The 25296-nt window shown below is 42.4% G+C and overlaps 2 protein-coding genes across 6 annotated transcripts in view; both read left to right on the plus strand.

Moving 5' to 3' along the window:
• The window catches only part of erbin (erbb2 interacting protein), a 77356-nt gene extending 62992 nt beyond the window's left edge, over positions 1-14364 (plus strand). For 3 of the 4 annotated variants that reach the window (XM_010878060.5, XM_010878061.5, XM_020053394.3), the window contains exons 20-27: positions 102-285; positions 640-2185; positions 3153-3305; positions 4465-4521; positions 8099-8269; positions 8418-8510; positions 9349-9423; positions 10836-14364. In XM_010878060.5, the coding sequence (XP_010876362.1) occupies positions 102-285; positions 640-2185; positions 3153-3305; positions 4465-4521; positions 8099-8269; positions 8418-8510; positions 9349-9423; positions 10836-10943 (2387 nt within the window). In that variant the 3' untranslated portion in view covers positions 10944-14364. The remainder of the gene's footprint in view (positions 1-101; positions 286-639; positions 2186-3152; positions 3306-4464; positions 4522-8098; positions 8270-8417; positions 8511-9348; positions 9424-10835) is intronic. The other variant, XM_010878062.5, reaches the window with a different exon arrangement.
• Positions 14365-16339: 1975 nt separating this feature from the next.
• srek1 (splicing regulatory glutamine/lysine-rich protein 1) lies at positions 16340-25077 on the plus strand. 2 transcript variants are annotated; one of them, XM_010878058.5, is made up of 12 exons: positions 16340-16585; positions 16770-16903; positions 19063-19193; positions 19504-19692; positions 19958-20136; positions 20492-20625; positions 20757-20859; positions 20942-21061; positions 21569-21715; positions 21951-22022; positions 22147-22273; positions 23174-25077. In XM_010878058.5, the coding sequence occupies exons 1-12, from the start codon at positions 16458-16460 to the stop codon at positions 23333-23335; spliced, it is 1626 nt and encodes a 541-aa protein (XP_010876360.2). In that variant the 5' UTR covers positions 16340-16457; the 3' UTR covers positions 23336-25077. The 2 variants fall into 2 exon arrangements, with proteins under 2 accessions (XP_010876360.2, XP_010876361.2); XM_010878059.5 differs by lacking the exon at positions 16340-16585 and adding an exon at positions 17815-18694 and having other exon boundaries at positions 16793-16903.
• Positions 25078-25296: the final 219 nt, after the last annotated feature.

Raw genomic sequence — 25296 nt, forward strand, 5'->3', positions numbered from 1 at the left:
TTATACTTGTAATTATGCTATATAATTGTACACCCGTGTAGTACATCTTCTGCACCCTGGTAGAAGAGTGAATGTGTACACAGTGGTCTTTGTCTTGACAGATGACAGTAAAGATGCTGACTCGTTGCTAGACGAGATGGTGGTCAACAGCAATCAGAACAACAGCAACTGCTCGTCTCCCTCACGTATGTCAGACTCTGTGTCTCTGACCACGGACAGCAGCCAGGACAACTCTCTGTGCACTCCTGAGAGAGAGGCCAAAAAGCCCTTCCTACCCAAACGCAGGTAGGGGCAGTCTGGTTCCTCTCAGGGTTTCTTGAGGATGGAGTGTAATATGTTTTGGCTATTAGGCGTGTGATTCATTTGGCTAATAAAGGCTTACAACATCCTAGTAAAAACACTACTAACAGTGAAATCCTAGCTCAACCCAGGAAATGGCTTTAGAGGGATCATATTGTATCGGGGGTTTCCAAACTGTTTATATTATATGTAGTAAAAAAATAATTAAAAGTTGGCTGGATTTCCTGTTCATTGCAAGTGTGGTTTTCTCCTGAGCTGCCTAAGGTTGGTTACCTTATAGTCAATTTCACAACACTCAACATCAGCAATTAAACTAATGTGATGTTCTTTTTGGTCCAGGCAAGAGGACGAGAACATGAACCAGCGGAAGGAGAGCAGCACCCCTCTCCTCCAGAACGGCAACGGTTCAGACACATCTCTACAAGCTCTGCTGAAGACCCAGCAGGGCTACGAGTCGAAGCCAGAGAAGACTGTGGGGGACTATGACCTGTCCATGGAGGAGAGGCTGGCCTTTATTGAGAAGGGCATCAACAACAGCATGGGCGACGACGCCTACACCAAGTGGGACCAGATCAACATGAATATGGCCAAGCTGCCGCAGCCAGACAACATGGTGGACGACCGCCCGAACGGCTTGAGTGCCAAGGAAGCCTTTCATCACACGCCCCCGCCTTACAAAAATGACAACTCCGCCACACCTTTCACAGACCACGTGGAGAACGGCAACCAGCTGGGCGACCACATCGACAGCTGCTCCAGCGAGGGTCTGGCCGTTTCCCCCATGAGGGTGGACTCTGCCACGTCGGTGGTGCGGACGGCTTCGGCCGGCGTGACGGCCAGCAGCGACACGTCTCTGTCACGGAGCACGGAGGAGCTGTCCCCGGAGAGACAGTGCCCGCCTTCTGTAGTGGCCAAGGCTTGGAGCGTCACCAACATTGAGGCGGGAGGGATGCAGTTGTACTCTGTGGACGGGGAGGGGGGCTCTTACGAGGGTGGCGTCGTCGGCAGGATGGCTGGTGCCGGACCGCCAGGGCCCCAGGGCCAAAGCATCGTCCGCAGCAAGTCAGCCTCTCTTCTCAATGACCAGCCATTCCAGGTTTACCCCGGCTCCTCAGCTTCCTCGTCCGACCTGCTTTCCAGCTCCTCCAAGCCCCCTGTCAGCACCTCCCGCCACCCTGTGCCCTCATGCATGGCCATGGGCCCGCCGCCCCAGTATAATGTCCAGTACACCAGCAGCGCCATGCCCAAAGATGGCCTGTGGACTCCGAGGACACCTGTCCCCCCGGACCAGGGCTACCTCCCCACACCCCAGCATTCCCTGGCCAATACCAACTACTCCAACCGCAACCAGGCCCCTCCCTACCCATTCCAGGCTCAGCAGAGAGGCCCGCCTGCGGGGCCCAAGTTACCCGTCGACATCTGGGCTAAGGAGCGGCATCTGCCCCTGGGTGGTCAGCCACGGAGCAGCACCCTTCAGAGGCAGAGCAGCAGCTCCTCCACTGCCTCCATGGGGGACCCACGGCGCGTGCAGGTGCCCGATGGGGATTACATGACGTACAGGGACATCCACACCCTAGGCCGGGGGCCGCTAGCCATGGCCCAGGCGATGCAGAGACCTCTGTCGGCACGCACCTACAGCATGGACGTGCCCGGTGCCCCCCGGCCCCACAGCGCCAGGCCACAGCCCCACGAGCTCCCAGAGAGGACCATGTCAGTCAGCGACTTCAACTACCAGCACGTCAGCCCCAGCAAGAGGCCCAACGCCAGGGTGAAGTCTGAGCATTCGCTGCTAGACGGGCCGGGAGGACCAGGAGTAGGGGGAAGGGTACCAGTGGATTGGAGGGACCAGGTGATGCGCCACATCGAGGCTAAGAAGATGGAGAAGGTACAGTGGTCCTGGCCATAAACACCCGTGGTTGATATTAGGTCTTGTTTAAGCTGAGGTTGTATCACACCATCCATTCAGACACCTCATAAATCATTATAGTGGCATGTCTCTTTCATTATCAACACCTGCGTTTCCTGTTTAGTTGCGTTACATCAGTGCAGAATAGTCACTAATAAACTATTGACTATAGCGCCATGTCACCTAAGAGTAGGAGGACAATGGGGTTGATGCTGGAGTTTGGAATGTTCCTTGCCTTAGAGTAGCACAGGTTAATGGGCCCTACAGGTTGGGATGTTCATATACATCTTCAAATACTGTGGGCTTCATTAAAATAAAATAATTGGTCAAAAACAAAGGTGAAATTGCATTTATTTGGCCTGTGAGCCAAATGTTCACCCACTCTTGTTCTACAATGTTAATGACCACCTCATCATCACAGTCAGTCACTGTGAGCATCTTTTGATGTGGCTTTCTTTGTGTTATCTATCAAGCACGGTTTAGTCAAGGATATGATTCAGAATGTAGAAGAAACAGCTTTTTGGGACTCTGAAAAAATGGGATGTAACTCACTTGATCCTTAATTAATAGTGGAAAAGCAGAACAGATGGAGGAGAAAATTTGTTCTGGGAGATTTGTGATTTTATCACTTGTTTACGGCCTGATTTACTCTTAACTATGCCACAGCTTTAATGGAAAGCTTGAACAGATTTAGCAAGTATCTGAAACACACTCATCAGGGTCTACTCAACTTTTTTTTTGTATGTTGCGAATAACAAGCTGCTACTAATTCATGTCCCATAAAACATTTCTGATTCAGTGCATGCTTGCCTTCTGCTGGAGCATGTTAAATGTTAACATTAACTATATTATGTGCATTATATTATTAATCATTAAATGCATGTCCATTAAAGGATGTCTGTCTGTTGCCTGTATGTGTAACGATGTGTCGCCCTCCTGTGCTCAGAACGCCCTGTCTCGGTCCTTTAATTCCAATTATGCCCCACTGAGCTGCTCTCACTATGGCAGCTCTCGGGACGTTCACCACGCAGGCAGCCAAGCTTCTCTGGTCTTTAGTAATGCCGCAGATGGACGGCCGTACGGTCCCCAGGGCCTCTGTGTGAGTACTGGACTGTACTGGAGCTAGACTACTGCTCAGCCTCCTGGCCTCATACTACCAAGGCAGAGTTCATTCCTGTTTCCTATTGCTTTTTCAGCTCTGTACCTGTTTCAGAATACCTTCTGAAAGGCGTCCTTAGCTTCCAGATTGTTATTCCGAAAACAATGCCTTACTTATTGAAGTGATTTTGTTCTGGGCCTTTGTGAGGTTCTGTCTGTGAAGGATGCATTTTAGAACTATTGGGACAGGGCCTTTGTACTTTAGCTCCTTAGTTTGATTCAACCTAGCTTGTTTGAAAGGGGCATCCTTTGTTTTTAATAATTAATTAGGCCACTATACCACAATGTTTTTCTCATGTTCATTATTGTCATCAGGATTTCAAGAAGAATCTAGGTCTGTTAAAAAGGCATTCTCTAAAGGGCAATTGCTCTAAAAGCACTTGCAGGTAGAGAACCATAATTAGGTAAGGGGAGTTCTGAGGTAAACTTGAGTTGGAAACTTTAGACTAGCATGCTGCAATTCTGTTTTTACAGAACGTGTTGCATAGCACAATGTGTAACAGTAGTGCATTGGGTTGCACAAAATGCCCCTTTTTAAACCTGGCTTCCTTGCTAACCTGTGATTCACTTATCCCATTGCTTTATCCCCCCCAGCACTCCAATCAAAATGTAGCCTGCCTGCCTTGCTAGTCAGACTGATTACTCCCTCACAGGAGTAATCTGATTACTGCCCCTTTAACAACACCTTGACTCATGATCAATCATTATCATCTTACATCATGCCTCCTCTTCACTCCCACTTTTGATATCTTCAGAATCTCCTCATAACCTTTTTCCTTCTTTGTGTGGAGATGAACACTTTTTGTCCAAGGTAAGTATGGGGGATTTAGTTGAAAGAACAAGTAGTTGTGGTGTTAGTTTAAGTCTCTGCAAATTTGCAGCCATTTTCCACTGTAATTACTACCTGACATTAGTATGGTCTATGCGTATGTGTCGTCTTAATATTCTTTGTTTCTGTCCATTGTCCATATACAGTCAGACTGTGTTTGGCTCTATAGCAACCTAAGAACTGAATTATTAGCTAAAGACATGAAGACTGACCACAGGCATCAACATTTTTAATGGCTTTGTTATTATATCTGTGATTGTTATTTTTACAGGATGACGTGTTTGGTACCCAAGGGCAACAAGGCTACATCACGGACACCCTCCGAAAAGTAAGAGGATGCCCACCTACATCTAGTCTCTCTAATTCAAATGTTTCCCCATATATACAGTTATGCTCAGAAATTTGCATGCCCTGGCAGAAATTTAGAAAAGTTGGCATTGATTTAAAAAATGACTTATCATGCAAAAAAACTTTTATTTAAGAAAAGCAATCATATGAAGACATTTATTATCACATAGTTGTTTGGCTCCTTTTTATATCATAATGATAACAGAAATCACCCAAATGGCCTTGATCACAAGTTTATGCACCCTTGAATGTTTGGCCTTGTTACAGACACACTCCAGTGAAAATGGCAATTAATGGTGAATTTCCCACACCTCTGGCTTTTTAAATGGAATAAATTGACATAAATAACACTCTGGTAGAAGAGTGAATGTCTACACAGTGGTGTATAAATAGTCAATGAGTTTGTTAGCTCTCATGTGGATGCACGTAGTAGGCTAGATACTGAGCCATGAGGAGCAGAAAATAACTGTCAAAAGACCTGCCTAACAAGGTAATGGAACTTTATAAAGATACCCAAAGTCTTACAAATGCCAGTCAGTACTGTTCAATCACTTATTAAGAAGTGGAAAATTCAGGGATCTCTTGATATTAAGCCAAGGTCTGGTTGACCCTGAAAGATTACAGCCAAAACTGCAAGAACAATTGTTTGGGATACAAACCCACAGGTAACTTCAGGAGAAATATAGGCTGCTCTGGAAAATGGTTGTTTCAAGGAGCCCAATATGAATAAACTTGAAAATCATAAATTAGCTGCATTGTCGAGTTGCCAGAAAGAAGCCTTTACTGCACCGATGCCACAAAAAAGCCCGGTTACGATATGCCGGACAACACCTTGACATGCCACACAGCTTCTGGCACACTGTAATTTGGAGTGAGGAGACCAAAATAGAACTTTATGGTCATAACCATAAGCGCTGTGTTTGGGGAGGGTTCAACAAGGCCTATAGTGAACAGAATACCATCCCCACTGTGAAGCACGTTGGTGGCTCACTGATGTTTTGGAGTTGTGTGAGCTCTAAAGGCATGGGGAATCTTGGGAAAATCTATGACAAGGTGAATGCAGCATGTTATCAGAAAATACTGGCAGGCAATTTGCATTCTTCTGCACGAAAGCTGTGCATGGGACGCTCTTGGATTTCCAGCACAACAATGACCCTAAGCACAAGGCCAAGTTGACCCTCCAGTGGTTACAGCAGAAGGTTCTAGAGTTGCCATCAGTCTTCTGACCTTAATATCATCGAGCCACTCTGGGGAGATCTCAAATGTGCGGTTCATGCAAGGCAACCAAAGACTTTGCATGACCTGGAGGCATTTTGCCACGATGAATGGGCAGCTATACCTAGAATTTGGGGCCTCATTGACAAGTATTACAAAATACTGCATGCTGTCATTGATGCTAAAGGGGGCAATACACAGTATTAAGAACTAAGGGTATGCAGACTTTTGAACAGGGATCATTTCATTTTTTTCTTTGTTGACATGTTTTTTTGTATGACCTACATTTTTCTTTGTTTGTCCTTTCTGTTATGAGCTACAGTTGAATGTGAATCCCATAAGAAATAAAATGTTTTGCCTGCTCACTCGCTTTTTCTTTACAAATAGTACATACGTTACCAATTCTCCAAGGGTATGCAAACTTTTGAGCACAACGGTATACTGTTATCTTTTATTTTTAAATGTAGGTTGTTTGTTAAAACAATATGCCATAATGTGAGCACATTCATTCCTGATATATAGCCTAGTGTATTCTGGATCAGCCCAACAGCTTGAGTAGAGATCTAGCTATCTGAGGATTGAGATATTGACCCACCAGAAGTAGGGTAGCAGCCCCTTCCTCCCACCAGTGATTAATCTGAGTTCTGATTAACAAGGTCTGCCTTGAAAGAGATTACTGTTCAGACCTATCTATTCTCAGAGGGGCCCCTCTGGATCCACCAGGCCCCCAGTGCCTCACAGAGAGGGTTGGAGGAGCTGTATGTGTGTTATATTGGTAATAAATGTTAAGCTGGATGGAGTAAGGTGGTGCAGGCTTAGGTTCGTTTGAGTTTCTCAGTCCAGTCCACGGAGTGGGTTTCTTGGCTTTCATCACTAGACTAGCTACTGTATGATTCAGTGTGAGAGACACTGAGGTGAAGGGTGGATACGGGTCTGAACCCTGGTCTCCGGGGGGGGGGGGGGTAAATAAATGTAACTTTACGATTCCATGATGTGAAAAGCTTTTTTACAAATTAAATTGTTACACTGATATAGTTATTTTTACACGGATGTAGAATTATTTTTGCACTGAGTGAATTCCATTTACCCTGAGATTTGTGAGAAATGTTTGGAGTCCATCCTGACCCCTGCAGGTTGCAAATGGCACTGCAATTTACAGTAACAGGCTCTAGCAGATGCCCAAAACAAGGTCAGACAGTCTGGGAGAATTTTAAATGTCTTCTTTCAGGAGAGGTTGTACAGAGAACCACAGTAAAGCTATTTTGTTATGCTGACTTCAAATACATTAAAATGTTTGCTTGTCTTTTGCCTACCACTCAATGTTCTTAGTTATTGCCCAGATGTAAATTATGGAGAAACTTGGATAACAGTAACACATAAGCTCACTTGGATATACAACTGTCGAATAGGAACAAATGTGTTTTCTATAACTGTGTTGTTCCACCTCCAGGTTATGGACAAATAAGGCAAATATCAAAATGTTCGGAAATCATCACAGTGTTTACTAGGGTGAAGTGTAGTTTTTGCTTCAGACTAAGCATTAAGACTCTCTAGTCTTGGCAAATTATTCCATAGTATATCGAAGAGTAGTTAAACCTGTACACTGAAGTCTGGAGCATAATGCTTTTCTGTTCTGCCTAATCATTAATTGCCCCCATCTAGTCTCTGTCTAAATCCGTCCCTGGTTAGAGGAAAATAAAAAGCAGTTGAACTGGCTTAATGGTACAGAGTTGAATGAAGGGGATATACAAAATAGTCTGTGATTTCTAATTTGCCATAAGTTAAATAAAAGCCAAATCTCTTTGGCTCAGTGTCCCCACCTCCTTCCCTGCATGAATATACCCTGCCAGAATCTCCATCCCCATCTAATAAAACCTAATTGAATAATCTCTGAAATTATCCTCAACACTAGCATAAGCCAAATTCTTCCCATGACACTGCGGTTTTGGGGCGGCGGGAATGAGTCAATGGATTGCATCCCCCATAGGCTGGTCACAGCCAGACGTACAGTCAGGCAAGAGAACTGTGCTGGTGATGAATCCGCAGCTTCTGCTGAAATCACACTGAGTAACATCTTAGTTTTCTTTATGCCAGGCCAGCAGTTTAGTTTGTCTTTTGGGCAAATTGGGCCGTTGAGGTTTTTGCATTAGCAGTATCGTAACCTAGACCTGTATTTAGTTGTTTTTGAAGCTTTATTATACATGGTGGTGTGTTCACACTGAACCCTAAGCCTAAAGTTATGGAAATTTAGATCACAATGTTGCTATTGCACTGTGAACTCTTTAACAATGTTTGTCTTGTTGTTTTCCTGTGTCTGTTTTTGTGTCCGTTTGTCTTTCCAGGTGCCTTTGATGAATGGTCAGATGGGCGGTCCGGTGAGAAGCCAGGCACCCATGGCCCGCCACCCCTCCAGAGAGCAGCTCATCGACTACCTGATGCTCAAGGTCTCCCATGCCCAGCCACCACAGGGACCTCCTCCATCACGGGCCGGCCATGACACTCTGCAGCAGGAGGTAGGACGGAGGGAGTTTGAAAAATAATGTCTTTTATCCATGAACCTGAAATGACTCATCCAGAATATTCTCCTGTGAATGGGATGTACAGTCTTTTAAATGCACATTTTGCATTTAAACTGAGGAATATAATGTGCGTGTGTTGCAGATCCGTGTGAAAGTAGAGAAGAACCCAGAGCTGGGATTCAGTATATCAGGAGGAGTGGGAGGACGGGGAAACCCGTTTCATCCTGACGATAATGTATGTACACTCATCTCTATGAAACTGGCTATTCTTTTAGTCAACTGCATGTGAAACTTGTGGATCAGTTAATGTAAAGCTGTAATTCTCTCATAATACTGAATTACAAATGGTACGTTGATATTTTGTTCTGCTGATATTTTATTTTAAAACAATGAATCCCGAAATCAATTAGTGACCTGACTTAGGTTTTATGTTGGGGGAAAAAACAAAAAACAGTTACATTCCAGCTTTGCACGATGTGTCATGGATTTTGGCCTATTCTTCTTGGCAGATTTGCTCCAGGTTGGTTGGAAGCCACATGTGGACTGCCATTTTCAGATAGTGCCGCAGATTCTCAATGGGATTTGTATTACTTTATCACTAACGTCTGTAGAAGGCTCTTTGGTCTTCATTTTCCGTCATTCTTAGCATGACTAAAGATTCTTCAGCAGTGAGATATTTATTTAGAACTTGGGACAGCCACTGTAATTGTTCAAAGGTGGAGCTTCCACAGTACGTGGGGTTCAATATGCAAGCAACGTATGTTTCTTTATTAGTCATACAAATATTACCCAACATAATACCAATGTCTTTACAAACATGTATAAAATGTCAAAGAGAATGGCACTTTAGTGTCCCATTAGTAACTCGGCAATATGAAAGAATTAGTCAGAGGTTGGATTCGAACATCTGGCCACAGTGACATAGTTGTACTGCAAAACAGCAAGTTAGACCACGTCACTGCTCGTTTGATCTTTACATTATAATTATAAGCTGTACTTGCTGTTTCAATTCTTATTAATCAATTAAATATTGATAGGAGTGCTGTTAACCAGATAGGTGTTATTTCTTTCAGGGCATCTTCGTGACAAGGGTCCAGCCTGAGGGACCTGCTTCCAAGATTGTCCAGCCTGGAGACAAGATTCTTCAGGTAAACCCAATATCGGGATGTTATTGACACACCTGTTTAGATGTTATTGACACACCTGTTAGCAATGCAACAAAAAGTGATAACAGACTCCAAACCACTTTAAGGGCATTTCACTTTTATACAACGGTTACCAACATATTAAAATAATGAATATTTTCATGAAAAACGTCATTGCTTTGCCTCATTACCTTTGTTATTCCGCGTGTGTACCAAATCAACGTGTGGACTCCCTCCTTGTCATGGCCTCAGAGCCGGCTTGTGACATCATATTATTTAAAGGTTCACTCCGGTCACATGATCCTCCATTGTAATTGCAAAGCTCCTCCAGAAACACTGTCAAAATAGTGACCTCACCATGTCACCACCAGTCACAGTTCCGAAGACAGGGTCCAGATGTGCAGCTGGTCGTTTCTGGAGGGGAGTGCACTGCTCTGTTTTAGTGGGCTCGAACTAGAATAACAATTCATTCTTAGTCTTCTCAACTAAAGATTTGTTTGCAAGGAGGAACTTCTCAGCTGAAATTAGATTTCAGATGAATGATCATGTGACTGGAGTGCACCTTTTAAAGTTCCCAGTACAGTCAAAGATCAGATTTGTCCTTATAGTGTTACAGCTGTTTGAAAGATCACCTGAAATTTCAGCTTTTAATGGGATGGGGTTTTGGCCTGCCAGTGACATCACTAGGCAGTCAGGTTGGTAATGCAGTGGATCAATGAAAAAGGTACGGTCATACTTTACAGTTGTTGTGAAAGATGAACATCTAGGAGAGAGTAACCCCCCGATATTTGCGGAGAATGACAAGGTGATGTTCCAGGTCAGGCAGAGGGGGCACCATGGAGTTAACCATGATCAAAAGTTCTTGGACAAACCTTCGTATAGAAGAGCAGCACTGTCTTGGAGTACCAGGCTTGAAAGACTCATTGCTGTCTCTGTCCAAAGTCCTCCTGGTTGTGTTACCAGGTCAAGACGATTTCAGCTGCCACTCCGCTGTTTTTCCTAGCTACTGAAATTCAACACTGTTGTTGTTTGCTCCTTGGGGTTTCTGGCTGGGTGTTTTGTAAAAGCACTTTGTGACAACTGCTGATGTAAAAAGGGCTTTATAAATAAATGTGATTGTTGAGGTGGAATTTCTTTGCCAAAATCCAAGCAGAGATGTCTGCCTGCTACACAGATGTTACCACCTGTGTGTCAGAAGGGGGGATGGGAAGAAAATGAATTGACGTCTATATATAATGGCGATGTTAGTGCAAATAACATGATCAGAGAGAAGGCTTCAGTCCCTGTCTCCTTCATTCTTCTCTTTCTCACTTTTGCCTCTTTTTCCTTTGTCTTAATAAGGGTTACAAATAAAGCTACATTTGCCATCTTTGGTGTTTATCTAAATAACCATCATCTTTACATTTTTCTCCCAGGTGAATGGATATAGCTTTGTGAACATTGACCATGGGAACGCTGTGGCCCTGCTTAAGACGTTTCCCAGCACTGTGGATATGATCATTGTCCGAGAGGTAGCAGCATAAAGACAGGAGTGATGACCACATGAGAACTGAATGTCCACTTGATTGATATTTTTATACAGCCTGGACTATAAATGGAACGACTGAACTGCTTTACGGTGAAGAGAACCTTTTTGAGCTGTTGGTGTAATGGGGGCTGGACCACTGCGTTATGTGGACTGGGTGGGACGAATCATGCATTGTCTACTTGCTCGTCCTAAAGAAGCCGCCACCTCTGGATATGTAGCCCTGTTATTTTTTACTATGTGAAAGCCACAGAGATGAACAGAAAAGAAATTGTTCTGTACAGACTATAAAAATAATAATAATTAACCATCATGAATGCAGAATTCTAGTTGCTGTAGTTAAGCTTTCGTTTTAGTTTACCACAGGTTAGGGGTCTCAATCTCACTTCCTCTCTTGCCCCCATCCACTTCCCTCTCTTCTGTCATCTGATTTGCCTTTATTTTTTAATGGTGTCTTTTAAAATGTGTAAATTGTGTCTTTAAAAGAAGACGATACTAAGGAATCTTTTAGAGATAAATGTAGTACTGGGTGGTCCCCCCTTTAAGTTGTGATTTTTTTAAATAACAAGACTTATACTTGGTGGATAGTTCAGAAGGACAATTTATTTGCCTCTGCCTCAATAAAATCTGAGCCACACGTAAATACATCCAATATCTATACACTCTTCATTTCAGTTTAGGGGCAGTTACAGTAGCATTGTTGGCAACACTGTCTTATAATATATATCCCCTGAAGAGACCACTGCCTGTGCCATCACTCACCTCAACAAATCCTAACGGACGAGGACACTCACTCTGCTGAATCAGCCTCCAAGTTGCTGATGAGTTGGATGCTGTAAACCACTCTGTATGTGGAATGGAATTGGGACTGGTAGATTAAATGGATCATGACATTTCTCATAGAGGACTGTCTTTGCTTGGCCTTTATTATTCTAGCCCGCATGTAATGTGAGTGGGTCAAAAGGAAGGAGTTGTAACTTAAGGTAACCTAAGGAAATGTGGAGACCATATCCAGGCATTGGGCAGGTGCTGGGGGGAGTGACCTATTCCGCATCCATCTACACGCTGGTGATGTGCTTTATACTAAGGAAATGGAGGGTGTCATTTGAGACACAGCAGGGTGTAGACCTGGTCTCATGGACCCTCCCTCTCATCCTGCCCGTGTGTCAGACTGAGCCTGTATACTCCTGGCCTCATGGACACTCCCTCTCATCCAGCCAGTGACAGACTAAGCCTGTATAGACCCTCCCTCATCCAGCCAGTGACAGACTGAGCCAGTATACTCCTGCCCTCATGGACCCTCCCTCTCATCCAACCAGTGACAGACTTAGCCTGTATACACCCTCCCTCATTCAGCCAATGACAGACTGAGCCAGTATTCACCTGGCCTCATGGACCCCCCCTCCCCCCCCCATCCAGCCAGTGACAGACTGAGCCTGTGTAGACCTGGCCTCATGGACCCGCTCTCATCGAGCCTGTCTCAGAATAAGCCGCATATAGACCTGTCCTCATGGACCCTCTCATCTTGGCCAGATTCTAAAGGGCTTCTCCTTTGGTTGCCGTTGGTGAACAGAAAAACAGCTATTTGAGATTGAAAACACAATTTTCATTAAAGTGGGGGAAAACAACCAGAGTTTGCCTTTGTGTATAAAGGAACATGTTTTTAAACTTGTGTTTTTCACAATGTGTTGGGATGTTGTTGTTTCATACATGGACTATTTGCTCTACGCTGGATCGAATGAACTGGGGGAGCTGTCAAGTGCCATAGACCTTGAACTGTTTGAACAAGTGGAGGGAGAGAGTGACTCTACCCTGAGACCCAAGCAATATTCACACACTTCACTTCATAGCAACCTAAATTGGCTCAAGTACATGTCGTGTGACCTGACATAATGGTTTAATAGCAATAGTCAGATGCTTTATTTTCATTCAGAAAGACATTTGATGGCATTCTTTCTTTTTTTTTTTTTTTACAACCGATGAATAAAAATAAGAAACCATTTTAATAATCATTGATTGATATACAGGATTTATATTGTGAAATATTTTCTATTGAAGAACAGAATAGGATGTTATGAAAGATCTTTTCAGCAAAAATGTAAAAGTTAAAGTCTGCATTGTATAATAGTAGTGAATGCTTTTGTGTCACTCTGCCCTAGATTTAAAAAATAAAATGAGTTGCAGGTTTTCCCAAGCTAGACTGCTCTGAGAACCAGCTGGTTATGTGTATCTGTGCAAATATAAAAACATTTGCCAGTGTAAAATGAACTTAATCAGAGCTGCAAAGGGAGAAAAATGTTATTTGTAATGTTTGTAATTGAATGGTGTCAAGTTATGAAAAGGCTTTTAAAAGCTACTATGCTATAGTATGTTCACTCAGTATGATCAACAGTTTATATATGTATGTGTTGTTTGCATGAAATCACCCATTGAATTGTCTATTTTGTGGTATATTTTTTAATCCATGAAACCATGAGATGTTTTTACTTCAGAAAAGGAAAAAGTTGTTCAAATGTTTCAGTTGTGACAGTGTATATGAAGTACTTAACAGAGATTGATCATTGTTTTTTCAATGAATGAAGATGTCATCAATCCTTGGATTAGGTATGTAACTTACTACTGTACCTGTATTTAATTCAGAGTTACGTCATGCATACAGCTTAAGATGCTTGAGGTACTGTAAATGTGACTCGAATGGAAAACACTGTGTCAATGGTTTTGCTCCCATTTTCTCCCCATTTATATTCCCAACTGGACAGAATTTAATTTGCCCCCAATTAAAACTGACCTAGTTTATTTTCTACTTCCTCCTCACACATTGAAACTGCATATATTCCTGCCATTGGCTTAAGTGGTAACAATGACACTTCTGAATTCCCCCTTGCACGATTAGTCTCAGTATGTCATATTTTAAGAAGTAATTGTTTTTTGTGCTGTTTTGTTTATGGGCACTTTGTTCTTGAATATTTGTATCTGAGAATAAGACCATTATGAGATTTATTGGGTCATGTCAAAAAGAAAGAAAACTGTCCCATAGATGGTGGAGACAATCTTAGACAAAAATCTATGGGGTCACCAATTTCGCTTCAACAACAACTGATCTTTTCTTCACGTTCCCACCTTATTTTTATTTATTTAGCAGTCTTCTGTGACTTCTTAAACATCACTAATCAAAATGTAAATACTTTTAAAAAGATACAAAATTAATGAATCATGGCATTAGTCACTGAGTTATAAAACCAGCAATAAATTGCAATGCAGACGCAACCCTTTTAATGTATGACTTTCAAAGGTTTCTCTGGAAACGGCTACAGTAAGAAGATTGATATGCATATATTCAACATTCCAGATTTTGTATATAATTATACTGTTCCTGAGGTAACTTGTGGGAAATAAGAAATAAACTAATGCTCTTTAAAGTGTTTCCTCCATTCCTTCATCTCCTTCTTCACAAAGGCTTGACAAACCAAACCCCTATTCCAGACCTACCGTGTAACATTAATACGATGATTAAGCTGGAATGCCTCTTTGTACAGCCATGTATTATGACTGGGAAAACTAAAGAATATTACCAGAACGAGAGCTCTTAATGAACTTAGAGGGGCATCAACCCAGCAGCAGGACCGGTATCTGCTCCTTAGTGCAAGGAGGAACAGGAGGAGTATTGCAAGAGCCCTACAAAATGACCTCCAGCGGGATACTGATCTGAATGTTTCTGACCAAACTGTCTCCATGGCCCGGCGTCATCTAGTGGGACACGTGCTCACAGCCCAGCACCATGCCGCTCGATTGGCATTCGCCAGAGAACACGTGAGCCTGGCCTCATGTGGTCAGAGTGTGTAGGCACTTCCTGGATGATGGAGGCTGGTGGCATTGACTTGCCCTCATGTTCCCCAGACCTGAATCAAATTGAGAACCTTTGGGGCATTATGTATCGGTGCATCCGACACCGCCAAGTAGCGCCACAGACTGTTCAGGACACTCACTGATGCCCTGATCCAGGTCTGTGAGGAGATCCCCCAGGACACCATTCGCCATCTCATCAGGAGCATGCCCAGATCTTGTCGGGAGTGCATATAGGCATGTGGGGGCCATATGCACTACTGAGTCACATTATGAGTTCCTGTGATGAAATTAGCACAAGTTGGAACAGCCTGTGATTTCTATTGTTTACTTTGATTTTCAGTGTGAGTTTGAATCCAGCCCTCCATCGGTTGGTGATTTTGGTTTCCATTGACCGCTGGTTACGTCATTTTTTTTTCAACGAATTACACAAAGTACAGTAAAGGTTCTGATCTTTGATAGACTCCATTCATCGAGACTGGATGTGTGATTTAAGTGTTCCCTTAATTATTTTGGATAATGTATTTGGAATTGCAGGCATACCAGCTCAGGTGATAGCCACTGAGTACTGGTGGATGGAATAAATACTTTTTATATTATGGGTAGGTTGAGTTCATTGTGCAGACAGTATGTTTACACTTCATTCTGAAGGAATAGCAAGGCTCTTAAAAGAAGGCCTGAGACACCCAACCAAGAGTGTGTAGAGGAGCATCTGATGGTTCATGGTGCCAAAGCCAGTCAATAGATCTGAGGATGATAAAGGAAGCAAGGTAATCAGCTTGGTTAGTCTGAAGAAACCCTGTGACATTGAATGAAAGATCAGCCTGTCTCTGTTATGTGATCTGTGAAGCTTGACTGGTTAGTGTGAAGAAAATCATTCTGAGAGTATTAATAGGAGAATCCTTGGTCAAAGACATTACTATCAAGTGTTTTGGAAAGTAAGTACAGAAGGGATACTGGTCTTTAGTGTTTGAAGTCACTGGGTGATTTGGTTTCTTGAGGAGACCAACTTGGTATCTAGAAGTGAAAGGAAGTAAGGAATAAGGGAAAGACCTGTGATAATATTAACTGGAATGCATGGTTTCTAGCATGTTTGAGCCCTCATTGTCCTTGAATGGCATGATTGTAGAGTAGGGCTATTCAACTTGTGTCCTATGAGGTATTCCAGAAAGTTGGATTAGTAAACTAGCAAACTTTCTCAAACAAGAACTTGAGCAAACTGAGTTTTGGGATCATTTAAAATGTTAAGTCCATGCGTGTGTTAGATCAAACAATGTGTGTTTCACTTAGCCTAATGATTGAAACAAAAACTAACCATTCTGGAACAAAAAATACAAGGACTCCCTCATCGGGTTGAGAGAAAACCAAGTATGTGGAATTTGTTTAGCTGTCTTTTTTAATATCCCTGTAGTTTTAAGCGAACAGCAGATGTTTTTATTTGGTTATGTTGTCCTACATGTTACAAAAATATTTGGTTTCTCTTGTTGGGTCATGCGTTGTGAGACATCCTTGACGCACTGGGGCGCTCTTGGCGCAGCAATCACTGGAGACATTACCTTTCATCCTTACTCTGCGAAACGAACGCCATCGCTGACGGTTAACATTTTTCAGGTTCTGATATTAAAAATATCCGAATTTGTGTGAATGTTTACGACGAATTTGTACGAAAATGAGTGGAATTCCAGGTACCGCTGTTATTCAAATCACCAATCTTTCCTCGGCTGTGAGTAGCGATCAGATGCGCACTCTCTTCGGTTTTCTTGGGGACATCGAAGAGTTGCGGCTTTACCCCCCGGAGTAAGTGTTATTATTTCGGCATACCTAGTAAGGATACACCCGGGATTTATGGCCCACTCGGCACGTTTGCCGCTGGTGTAGCTAGCCGATGGGGGTTATTTAATGTTGCCATGTATAGTTAACCTTGACTGTAAACTGTTCATGCAACATACGCTACGTCTAAAAGATGTATTTTATTTTGCAGCAATGCATCACTCCCCTTCTCGTCCAAAGTATGTTACATAAAGTATCGAGAGACTTCCAGTGTGGGCGTCGCGCAACATTTAACCAACACTGTATTTATTGACAGAGCTTTGATAGTAGTCCCATGTGCGGAAGGTGAGTATGTCCAATTTAATTTAGCATTATTGATATTAACGATTGTTGCTCTGTAGTTAACATACTTCCTCTGAAATAATGTTGTATGGTTGATCAAACCAGATTTTAGCAGCCTTCATTGAAATATCAGGCAGGCGCACAGTCTCTAAGATTCTTTTTTTTTTTTGGTGTGATTGGTTTCCATTACGAATACAAATAAATAAGCTTTAACACACTGTATTTCTGAATCACGATGGCCTAATCCATATTGTTGTCTTGTCAAGTATCACAAAAAATTGCACTGTCTCTGTATTGATAATTCAACTTGTCTGTGAGTGGAGCACTCCGTTTGCACTGGATACTCAGTTCATCAAAAGCGCTTTTCACAACTAATTAGATAAACTGAGGGTGGTGTAATGGGGATGTACACAATACGAAAGTGAAATGGTAATTTGCACCACGGAGGAGATTGTAGGATGAATAACAGAAGCAGACCTCCCAGCCCAACATCATTAGACAAAATCAATGACCGCTTTTAGGCTGGTCTTGCAAGGTATCAGACTTTTCCTGAACAACGCTTCACTCCGATTTGATGACAGGCTGAATAACTTTTTTTTTTTTTTTTTTTTGTGGGGGTCCGGGGGTAATGCATTTTTATGTGGAAGTGTTTTCAAGGATATTGTAGAACCAACGAAATAATAAACTAAGTATTCTCTCTCTCTCTTATTTCATTTTTAAGTGACATTTCTATCTTCTAGAACCTTCTGTTTTTTGTTATTTAGCCTATAGCTTTTCTAAAAATAAGTGGTCTCACCATATCTAATTGATTCTCACTTGCAATGCTTTTTTGTCCACGTTGACTTGGTGCTGGATGGCTACTGAGTATTAATTTGGTTTTGTATGTTTTCTGTGTGATTATGTGTGCATATCAGATGACTAGACTGGCCCAGCTGTTACACTACACTAGCCTGAGTCAGGCATTGTTTTCCAAGCCACTATCCCCGCTGGGGCCACCGCTGCCTTCAAGGGGGGAATGTGACCAAGGAGAATAAGCCTGCTGAACCTTCCAAGATGGACACCTTGTCTCTTTTTATTTATTTTTTTTTAAACTTTTTTTATTTTGGTTGGTTTATTTTTGTTTTTAATTTCACATGTTGTCCCTTGTCTGCTCTCTCTAGTCACTATACTATTGCATTATTCCTAGCATATTGTTTTTCTGTTTATTATTTTTGGTTTGTTTTCTTTTCCCCACCCCATCCCTCTCTCCCCCCCCTCCTCCCACAGTTGCTACTTGTGTGTGATTGAGTTCTATCCAGGTTGACATGGCACTCAGGTGGAATGTGTATCACACATGGGCTGCCATGAAGATGACTAACACATTTTACTTTCTTTGTCTCCTGCTCTTGCTCTGTGGTTAGGACTTCACATATAGGTCTAAGATCTAAACCTAAGCAAAATCACTAGAAGAAAGTGTAATTCATTTTTACGTAATTGTTGTTTGTGGCACAACCTTGTAAGTCGTAGAATAGAATAAATGGTCTATGCCCTCTTGGAATTCCATTCAGGAATGGAGAAAGTGAAAGAGCTCTTATCCATTGGTTTAAAGTCTTCATTAACATTTGGGAATTTCTCAAGTCTTAATTTTTCGAATTCTTTTCTGTATCTGATGTTCTGTGTGCTATTAGTGATGCAGCCATCATGAGCGATTGTCTTGTGTTGCACACCTTTCCAACACTGCGAAACGATCGCCCTACGGGAAAAGCGCCCATGCTTGCTATCGTATGGTTCATGACCAATATGTTTCCAGTACAGGTGACCCATACCTCAAAGTGTTCACTCATTCTCTGCATTATTTTAGATTCTATGAAGAAAAGAAAAAATAATCTGTATGTTCATATTGTTTGTGAGAAAGATGTCATGCACTCTTTTTTTTTGTATTCATAGCCTGAGTTCTAAATGACCTTTTAAATTTAAGTAGAGGGAAACTTCAGTGAGGATACTCAACTTTTTTGCGTCGGCTCTGTAAGATGGTAGCCAGCCAGTAGAGCTAGGTCAATGAGGCAGGATTATGCTCTCTCTCTCTTTCTAGAATACTGGGGCTATAATACTGCAGTCATAGAGGATGCAGAAAGGGCTGTGTCCTGCCACGACCTGCTCAAATCTCTTTTGTTGTCCCACAGGAAAGATCCCAGAGGAAGCCAAGGCCTTGTCTCTCTTGGCGCCCACCGTGCCCCCTGCAGTTCCTGCTGTACCCAACCTGATGGCAGGTGGTGGCCTGTTGCCTATACCCACTCCAGCACCCATGCAGACTGTGAGTTCTAATACACACCTCTCAGGGGTGCTCAACATCTGGTCCGCAGACCGACCCTGGGATACTGCTGAACGTCCACAGAAAAGTCAGGGCACGCCTTCAATTATCCCAGTCTGTGCTAGACCTGTGCAACATATGCACTCGTTATTTTTCCCAGGAAACAAATGGAAACAAATCACAAAAAACAAGGCAAAAAAACATGTATTGAAACGGCGTGTACCTTCAGAACGGGTCCCCTGAAAGAATCTTGACCTCTACCACACGTTGCCACTGGCTAAGTGAACCTGTCTCTGTGTTGTTGTTACTGCAGAAGCTGAGTGTCCCCATAGCCAGCCTGGCAGCGCTGCCTGCTGCCCTGGAACCGGTCGTGTCAGCCCTGACTGTGGCTGGAGCAGCTGGGGTCGCTTCTTCCTCCCAACCTCCCCTCATGGGCAATGTGGACCCCTCTAAGGTGGACGAGATAAGGAGGACCGTCTACGTTGGCAACCTTAACTCACAGGTAGCTGGGGCCAAATACTGACTAGGGCTGTCGCCGGCTATTACTTTCATCATGCGTTGGTGTTTGCCATTGACTGTAGAATTTCAATGTTATTATAGGTTAGGGTACCACAGAAATGTAGACTTAAATGATTTTGTTTCTCAACAGGTCAGCTGTTTTCTCATTTGCCATATGATGATGCTACAATTGTGTAGGAATGTCACCCATGAAACTATGATACCAAAAAAGAAAATCTGTTTTAATGTAATCTTTTCTTTCTCTACAGACAACTACTGCAGAGCAGCTGCTTGAGTACTTCAAACAAGTGGGCGATGTGAAGTTTGTGCGCATGGCGGGTGACGAGACACAGCCAACACGCTTTGCCTTTGTGGAGTTTGCTGACCAGGAATCAGTGTCCAGAGCGCTAACCTTTAATGGAGTCATGTTTGGAGATAGACCCTTGAAGTATGTCTCACTGCTTCTAATATCTTGACTTTCAGAAAGCTCTGCATCTTTTTCACTCTCTTCTAAAGTAATATTCATGGCCTACCTTGGTCATTGTAATTGCTGAATAGTTGTTTATCTGAAACTTAATTTAGCTTCTCTCCAAATTCTAATTTAACATTATGTAATGCAACGGTTTATTGCTCAGCACTGTATTACAGTGTAGTTAGGTTACTAGGAAACTGACAGTCAACCAATTGCGTCAGCAAAATTGCTTTTTAGTTCATTGTTGTTTCTGTGTTGTGACGGTTGCTGATAGTGTTTTGATGCTGTCCATGAAGTGCACTAATTCAATCTAATGTTGTGGTTTGGTTAGGATTAACCATTCCAACAATGCCATCGTGAAGCCCCCAGAGCTGACCCCTCAGGCTGCAGCCAAGGAGCTAGAGGATGTAATGAAGAGGGTCAGAGAGGCCCAGTCCACCATTGCTGCCATCATAGTAGAGCCAGGTCAGAGGTCAACTACTGTCTCTCACAATCATCCAGTTTAAGCTTTCCTTGTGTGAAAATGGTTGGATTGTGGGAAGAGGGTGGACTAGGACAAAGTGTTCTAAACCAATGACCAATTGCTTCTGTTTCAGAGGAAGTAAAGAAACGATCATCCAGTCGAACCCGACAGCCCAGGAGATCCAGAACGCGATCTCGCTCCAGAACGAGGAGGAAGCGCTCCCGTTCCAGGCACAGGTATGTCTGGGATTGAGTTTCTCAATGAAGTTGAGTTGAGTGAATTGGTCTAATAACGCATCTCCCCCTTTTCTGCCTCCAGAAGCAGACCCTCTCAGAGGTCACTGCCCAAGGTTAGCGAGTCCCGTGGCTCTCGGGGCGTCCACAAGAGATCTACCCGCTCCACAGACAGACGGAGGAGCCGCAGCGGCTCCCGATCAAGGTAGGACTTCAACAGGGATCAACGACTATTTTACGTTGAAGGCTGGAACGGGCGACTCACGTACTCGACCATACGCGTGTGCTTACGTTGAAGCTAAAGTGTATTGGAGTGATGGACAGAACAAATGGGCTGTATATGTTCACACCATCAGCATAGCATGTGATATTAGAAGCCAAAGTTTTAGACTAGGTTATGGTGCTGAGCAGCTCAGTTGCCTCTGTTTCTTTTGTTTTGGCTCCGCCTCACTTTGACCCAACTAATTGATAGTGAAATTCATTGCATTCGACTAGATGTTGCTGCTCTAATTTTGACCATGGCATATAAAGTGAGGAGAACAAGCATGTGAACCACTGCTGATTTTGCAGGTTTTCCTACTTTCAAAGCATGTAGAGGTTTGTAACTTTTATCATAGGTACACTTCAAATGTGAGAAATGCAAGGGTGCCAGTAGTTTTGACCATGACTGTATGCGGGCTCAGATGATGAGTGACAGTTGGTATTCCTGCAGGGATAGGCGTAAAGACAGGGAGGAGAAAAGAAGAGCCAAGGACGACGTCTCCCGGGTCATCAAGGAGGATCGGAGGCAAAGGGGGAAGAAGGGCAAAACCCCTCCCAAAAGCTACAGTACGTTCCGAAGGTCCCGGAGCACGAGCAGGTCAGACAGTCAACACTGTTATTTTCGTATGAATTGACAGATTATTATGAGTGAGAATTTTACCAGTTCATTTCTCTGTACAGTTCTATTGGTGGAATAAAAATGGGCATATTGGTTCAGATGAAGCACTGGAATTATGTGCACGGTACACACGATCCTTCCTGTCTTACAGCTCTCGATATTGATTTAAAACGCCCAGCTAATGATAAGAATTGTCGGTTGGACTCTTTCTCAGGGGCCACAGAAGGAAGAGCCGGGATAGCTCCAGGAGTCCGAGGAGGAAAGCCAGGTCTCCCTCACCTAAGAGGTGATGTAAAACCATGTAGTACAGCATGACCATTCAATACAACACGTGGAACTTCAAAGATACTTTCTCATAGGGTGAAAAATCGGTTGGCCGTTAATTATCATCTGGATGTTTCCATTTGCAGAGTAAAAGACAAGAAGAGGGAGAAAGCAAGGGATGGCAGCAGGGAAAGAAGAGACCGATCCACCTCCAGGAAGAGGAGCAGCAGAGATAAAGAGAAGATGGAGCACAAGCCTGTCAAGTCTGTGAAGGTTCGAAAGTTCATGCTGCTTACTAGTTATTGACTGCAAAGTCTATCCGTTAAGCTATTTACATTGAGGTTACTGCATAACAAATATCGTATTGAAATGTTTGAACAGGTACCATTTCAGATGTTTATATATAAGTATTCAGACCCCTGACCGATTCTGTCATGTAATTCCAAATGGTAATACTGAGTGAGGTCACTTCCCCTTCTAGTCATGATCTTGTGATGTATCCTTCTTCCTCTACTTTTCCTGCCTGGCAAAGTACCAGGTTGTTGCACAGTAGTTTTACATTTAGATGCAGTCCATAGGTATTTGGACAGTGATTCAACTTTAGTTTTTAGCCATCTTTATGTAGAGCAACAATTTGTTTTTTAAAATCCTCAGAGTTCTTTGCCATGTTGAACTTCCAGTGATCAGTATGAGGGAGTGTGAGAGCGATAACACCAAATTTAACACACCTGCTCCCCATTCACACCTGAGACCTTGTAACACTAATAAAGTCACATGACACCGGGGAGGGAAAATGGCTAATTGGGCCCAATTTTGACATTTTCTCTTAGGGATGTACTCACTTTTGTTGCCAACGGTTTAGACACCGCTGGCAACATGGCTGTGTGTTGAGTTATTTTGAGGGGACAGCAAATGTACACTTATACAAGCTGTCCACTAACTACTTTACATTGTAGCAAAGTGTCATTTCTTCAGTGTTGTCACCTGAAAAGATATACTCAAATATTTACAAAAATGTGAGGGGTGTACTTTTGTGAGATACTGTAAATAAATAAACCATTAGTCTCCAAAGACTCCCTGAGCCCTGTTCACTGTGACACAAATACTTTTTCCCTCTGACCCTAAATTGTATTTTTTTTTTTCCATTAAATGTTTTACTTAATACCCAATTAGGTGGACAGGGACTGCGACAAGGAGAAAGGGGACTACGAGAGTGACAGGGAAGGTTCACCAACACTAAGTGAGGGCGTGACATCACTCTGCGCCCAGCACAATGGCAGCTGCAACACACAAACAGAGGATGATGTGACTTCACTCACCGACAGCACTGAGTGATGGCTGGGAAGCAAGGCAAAACTATGGGAGCAAGACAGTCCACTGTATACCTAGTTCCTTTAACTCGGCATAACGCACGCACACACCTACATGGATGCCCACACCACTTCCTGCTTTTAAGTCAGGCACAACATTGTGCCAAAAACCAACAGATCCCACATAAGGATTGAGTGGAACAGTGTATTATACTTTAGTGTGTAAGAGCTATTAGAGAGCACTGTCCCCATCCCTGTTATTGGGAATCTGTTGTCATATGATATTCATATGTAAAATGGACCTGAATGTGCCCAGTTAGATTTTATTCTTATATTTTCAATTTTTTAACACCTGCTTTCTCCAGTAAGAACTGGAGTGGGAAAATAACATGCTTCTAGTTGATATCCTGTTTATGTTGGTGCTGTCGTGCAAAAATAATTCTGTTTCTGTTCCAACTAGATGTAAGGTCTCAGTTTGTGCCCCATGCTTGCTTTTCCACATTTTATTTTGTATGTCAGTTATGCTGAGGTCTGCCTTTTCCCAAAGCTTTAATCAGCTTCATGGTTCAGCTGGTTGACCCTACAGTGTAGACGAAGCTGAATCAGAAACGTGTTAACAAATCCCTGGGAAGCACAGACTAGTACCTAGACTGAGATTGTACAAAAAATATACTGTAATATTAAACTTCATAAGTAATTCAGATGCAAGCTAAATACAGGATGGTATTCCACATTTGAGATTGTGGTCATGCATTAAGGAAAAGTGGTTTGATATTATTGAGTGACATTTTCTTGGCTTTATATCCCAGTTTAAACAATGCTTGTTGAATCCTATATGTAGTTTGCGTTAGTTTGGTGTTAATACATTTCAGTGTTTTGTTTAAATCCCAGTGTAAAATGTGGCTCAAGTTTATTAGCAGTACATGTCTTTTTTTTTTTTACTAGTTTTAATCGAAGCAATTCATCTTTGCAGTGATTAATAGTATCTGCAAATTCATTCTGGAGTGAGCGGGAAACAAATTCCCTACTTAGACAAATGTACATAGTCAAAACTTCACATTAAAGGACCTACATTTTGTAGAGTTAAGAGATCCACAAGAAATGTAGTGGTGTATCATTTAAATTGTATTAATGTCTGTTTAAAAGTAACAAAGTTTGATATTTAAATTTACTACTAAGAAATATCTGTATATTTTTTTTGTCTGTATTGAAATTCATACTTTCTTTTTAACTGACATTAACACAATATACATAGTAAATATATTCTTCTTAATCTTGGGCCTGAAGACCCAAAGCCATGTACATTTTTATTTTGGTCCTAGCATTTCACAGCTGATTCAGTCAACATTATCATCACATGCTCTCCTTTGGGTCCCCAGGACAAGAATTAAGAAACACTGCTGTAGAGAACCTAAATGTAAAAAATGTGTTGGTTAAATCTTTATATATCTATTAACTGCAAATGTGGGTAAAATGGTATAAGATTAAATATGAATGTGTTTTAATGTTTTTCTGATTTGTGTTCCTCCTAAAACTGTACCTTTTACAGTACCTACTATACAGAATGTCACATTAACTGCATGGATTGAGTCCTGAATGCAGATTTGCTGAAAGCTATTATATATCAAATGTTTGTTTACTCTTTAAATTACAATGGTAACCAGTTTATAATACCAATAAGGCACTTAGCGGGCTTGTGGAATGTGGCTACGACTAAGAGATGTATCCAAGCATTGTACAAACAGCTTTTAGCAGTGATATATTGGCCACAAACCATCCTCCTTTTGCCCTATTGCTTAGATGTACTGTGGGTTTGATGCAAATTCCTTGATTACTTTTTGAATTATACATCTAAACATTTAGAAATTGCAATAAGGCACCTTAGGGGGGTTATGGTATTTGGCTTAGCCATAATGCTAAGAGCTGTTCTTGGGCAAGAGATTATATTGATGCCATGTTTCAGACGTTGGAAAGGTCCATTGTCAG

Source organism: Esox lucius, chromosome 14, assembly GCF_011004845.1.
Source record: "Esox lucius isolate fEsoLuc1 chromosome 14, fEsoLuc1.pri, whole genome shotgun sequence".
NCBI classification, from domain to species: Eukaryota; Metazoa; Chordata; class Actinopteri; order Esociformes; family Esocidae; genus Esox; species Esox lucius.

Bases quoted from the DNA above. Each gene is read 5' to 3' on its own strand.
- srek1 (XM_010878058.5), top strand. From the start codon at position 16,458: ATGAGTGGAATTCCAGGTACCGCTGTTATTCAAATCACCAATCTTTCC. The intron at 20,137-20,491 runs GTATGTCTCACT...TGGTTTGGTTAG, and splicing joins TTTGGAGATAGACCCTTGAA to GATTAACCATTCCAACAATG. The intron at 20,860-20,941 runs GTATGTCTGGGA...TTCTGCCTCCAG, and splicing joins CGCTCCCGTTCCAGGCACAG to AAGCAGACCCTCTCAGAGGT.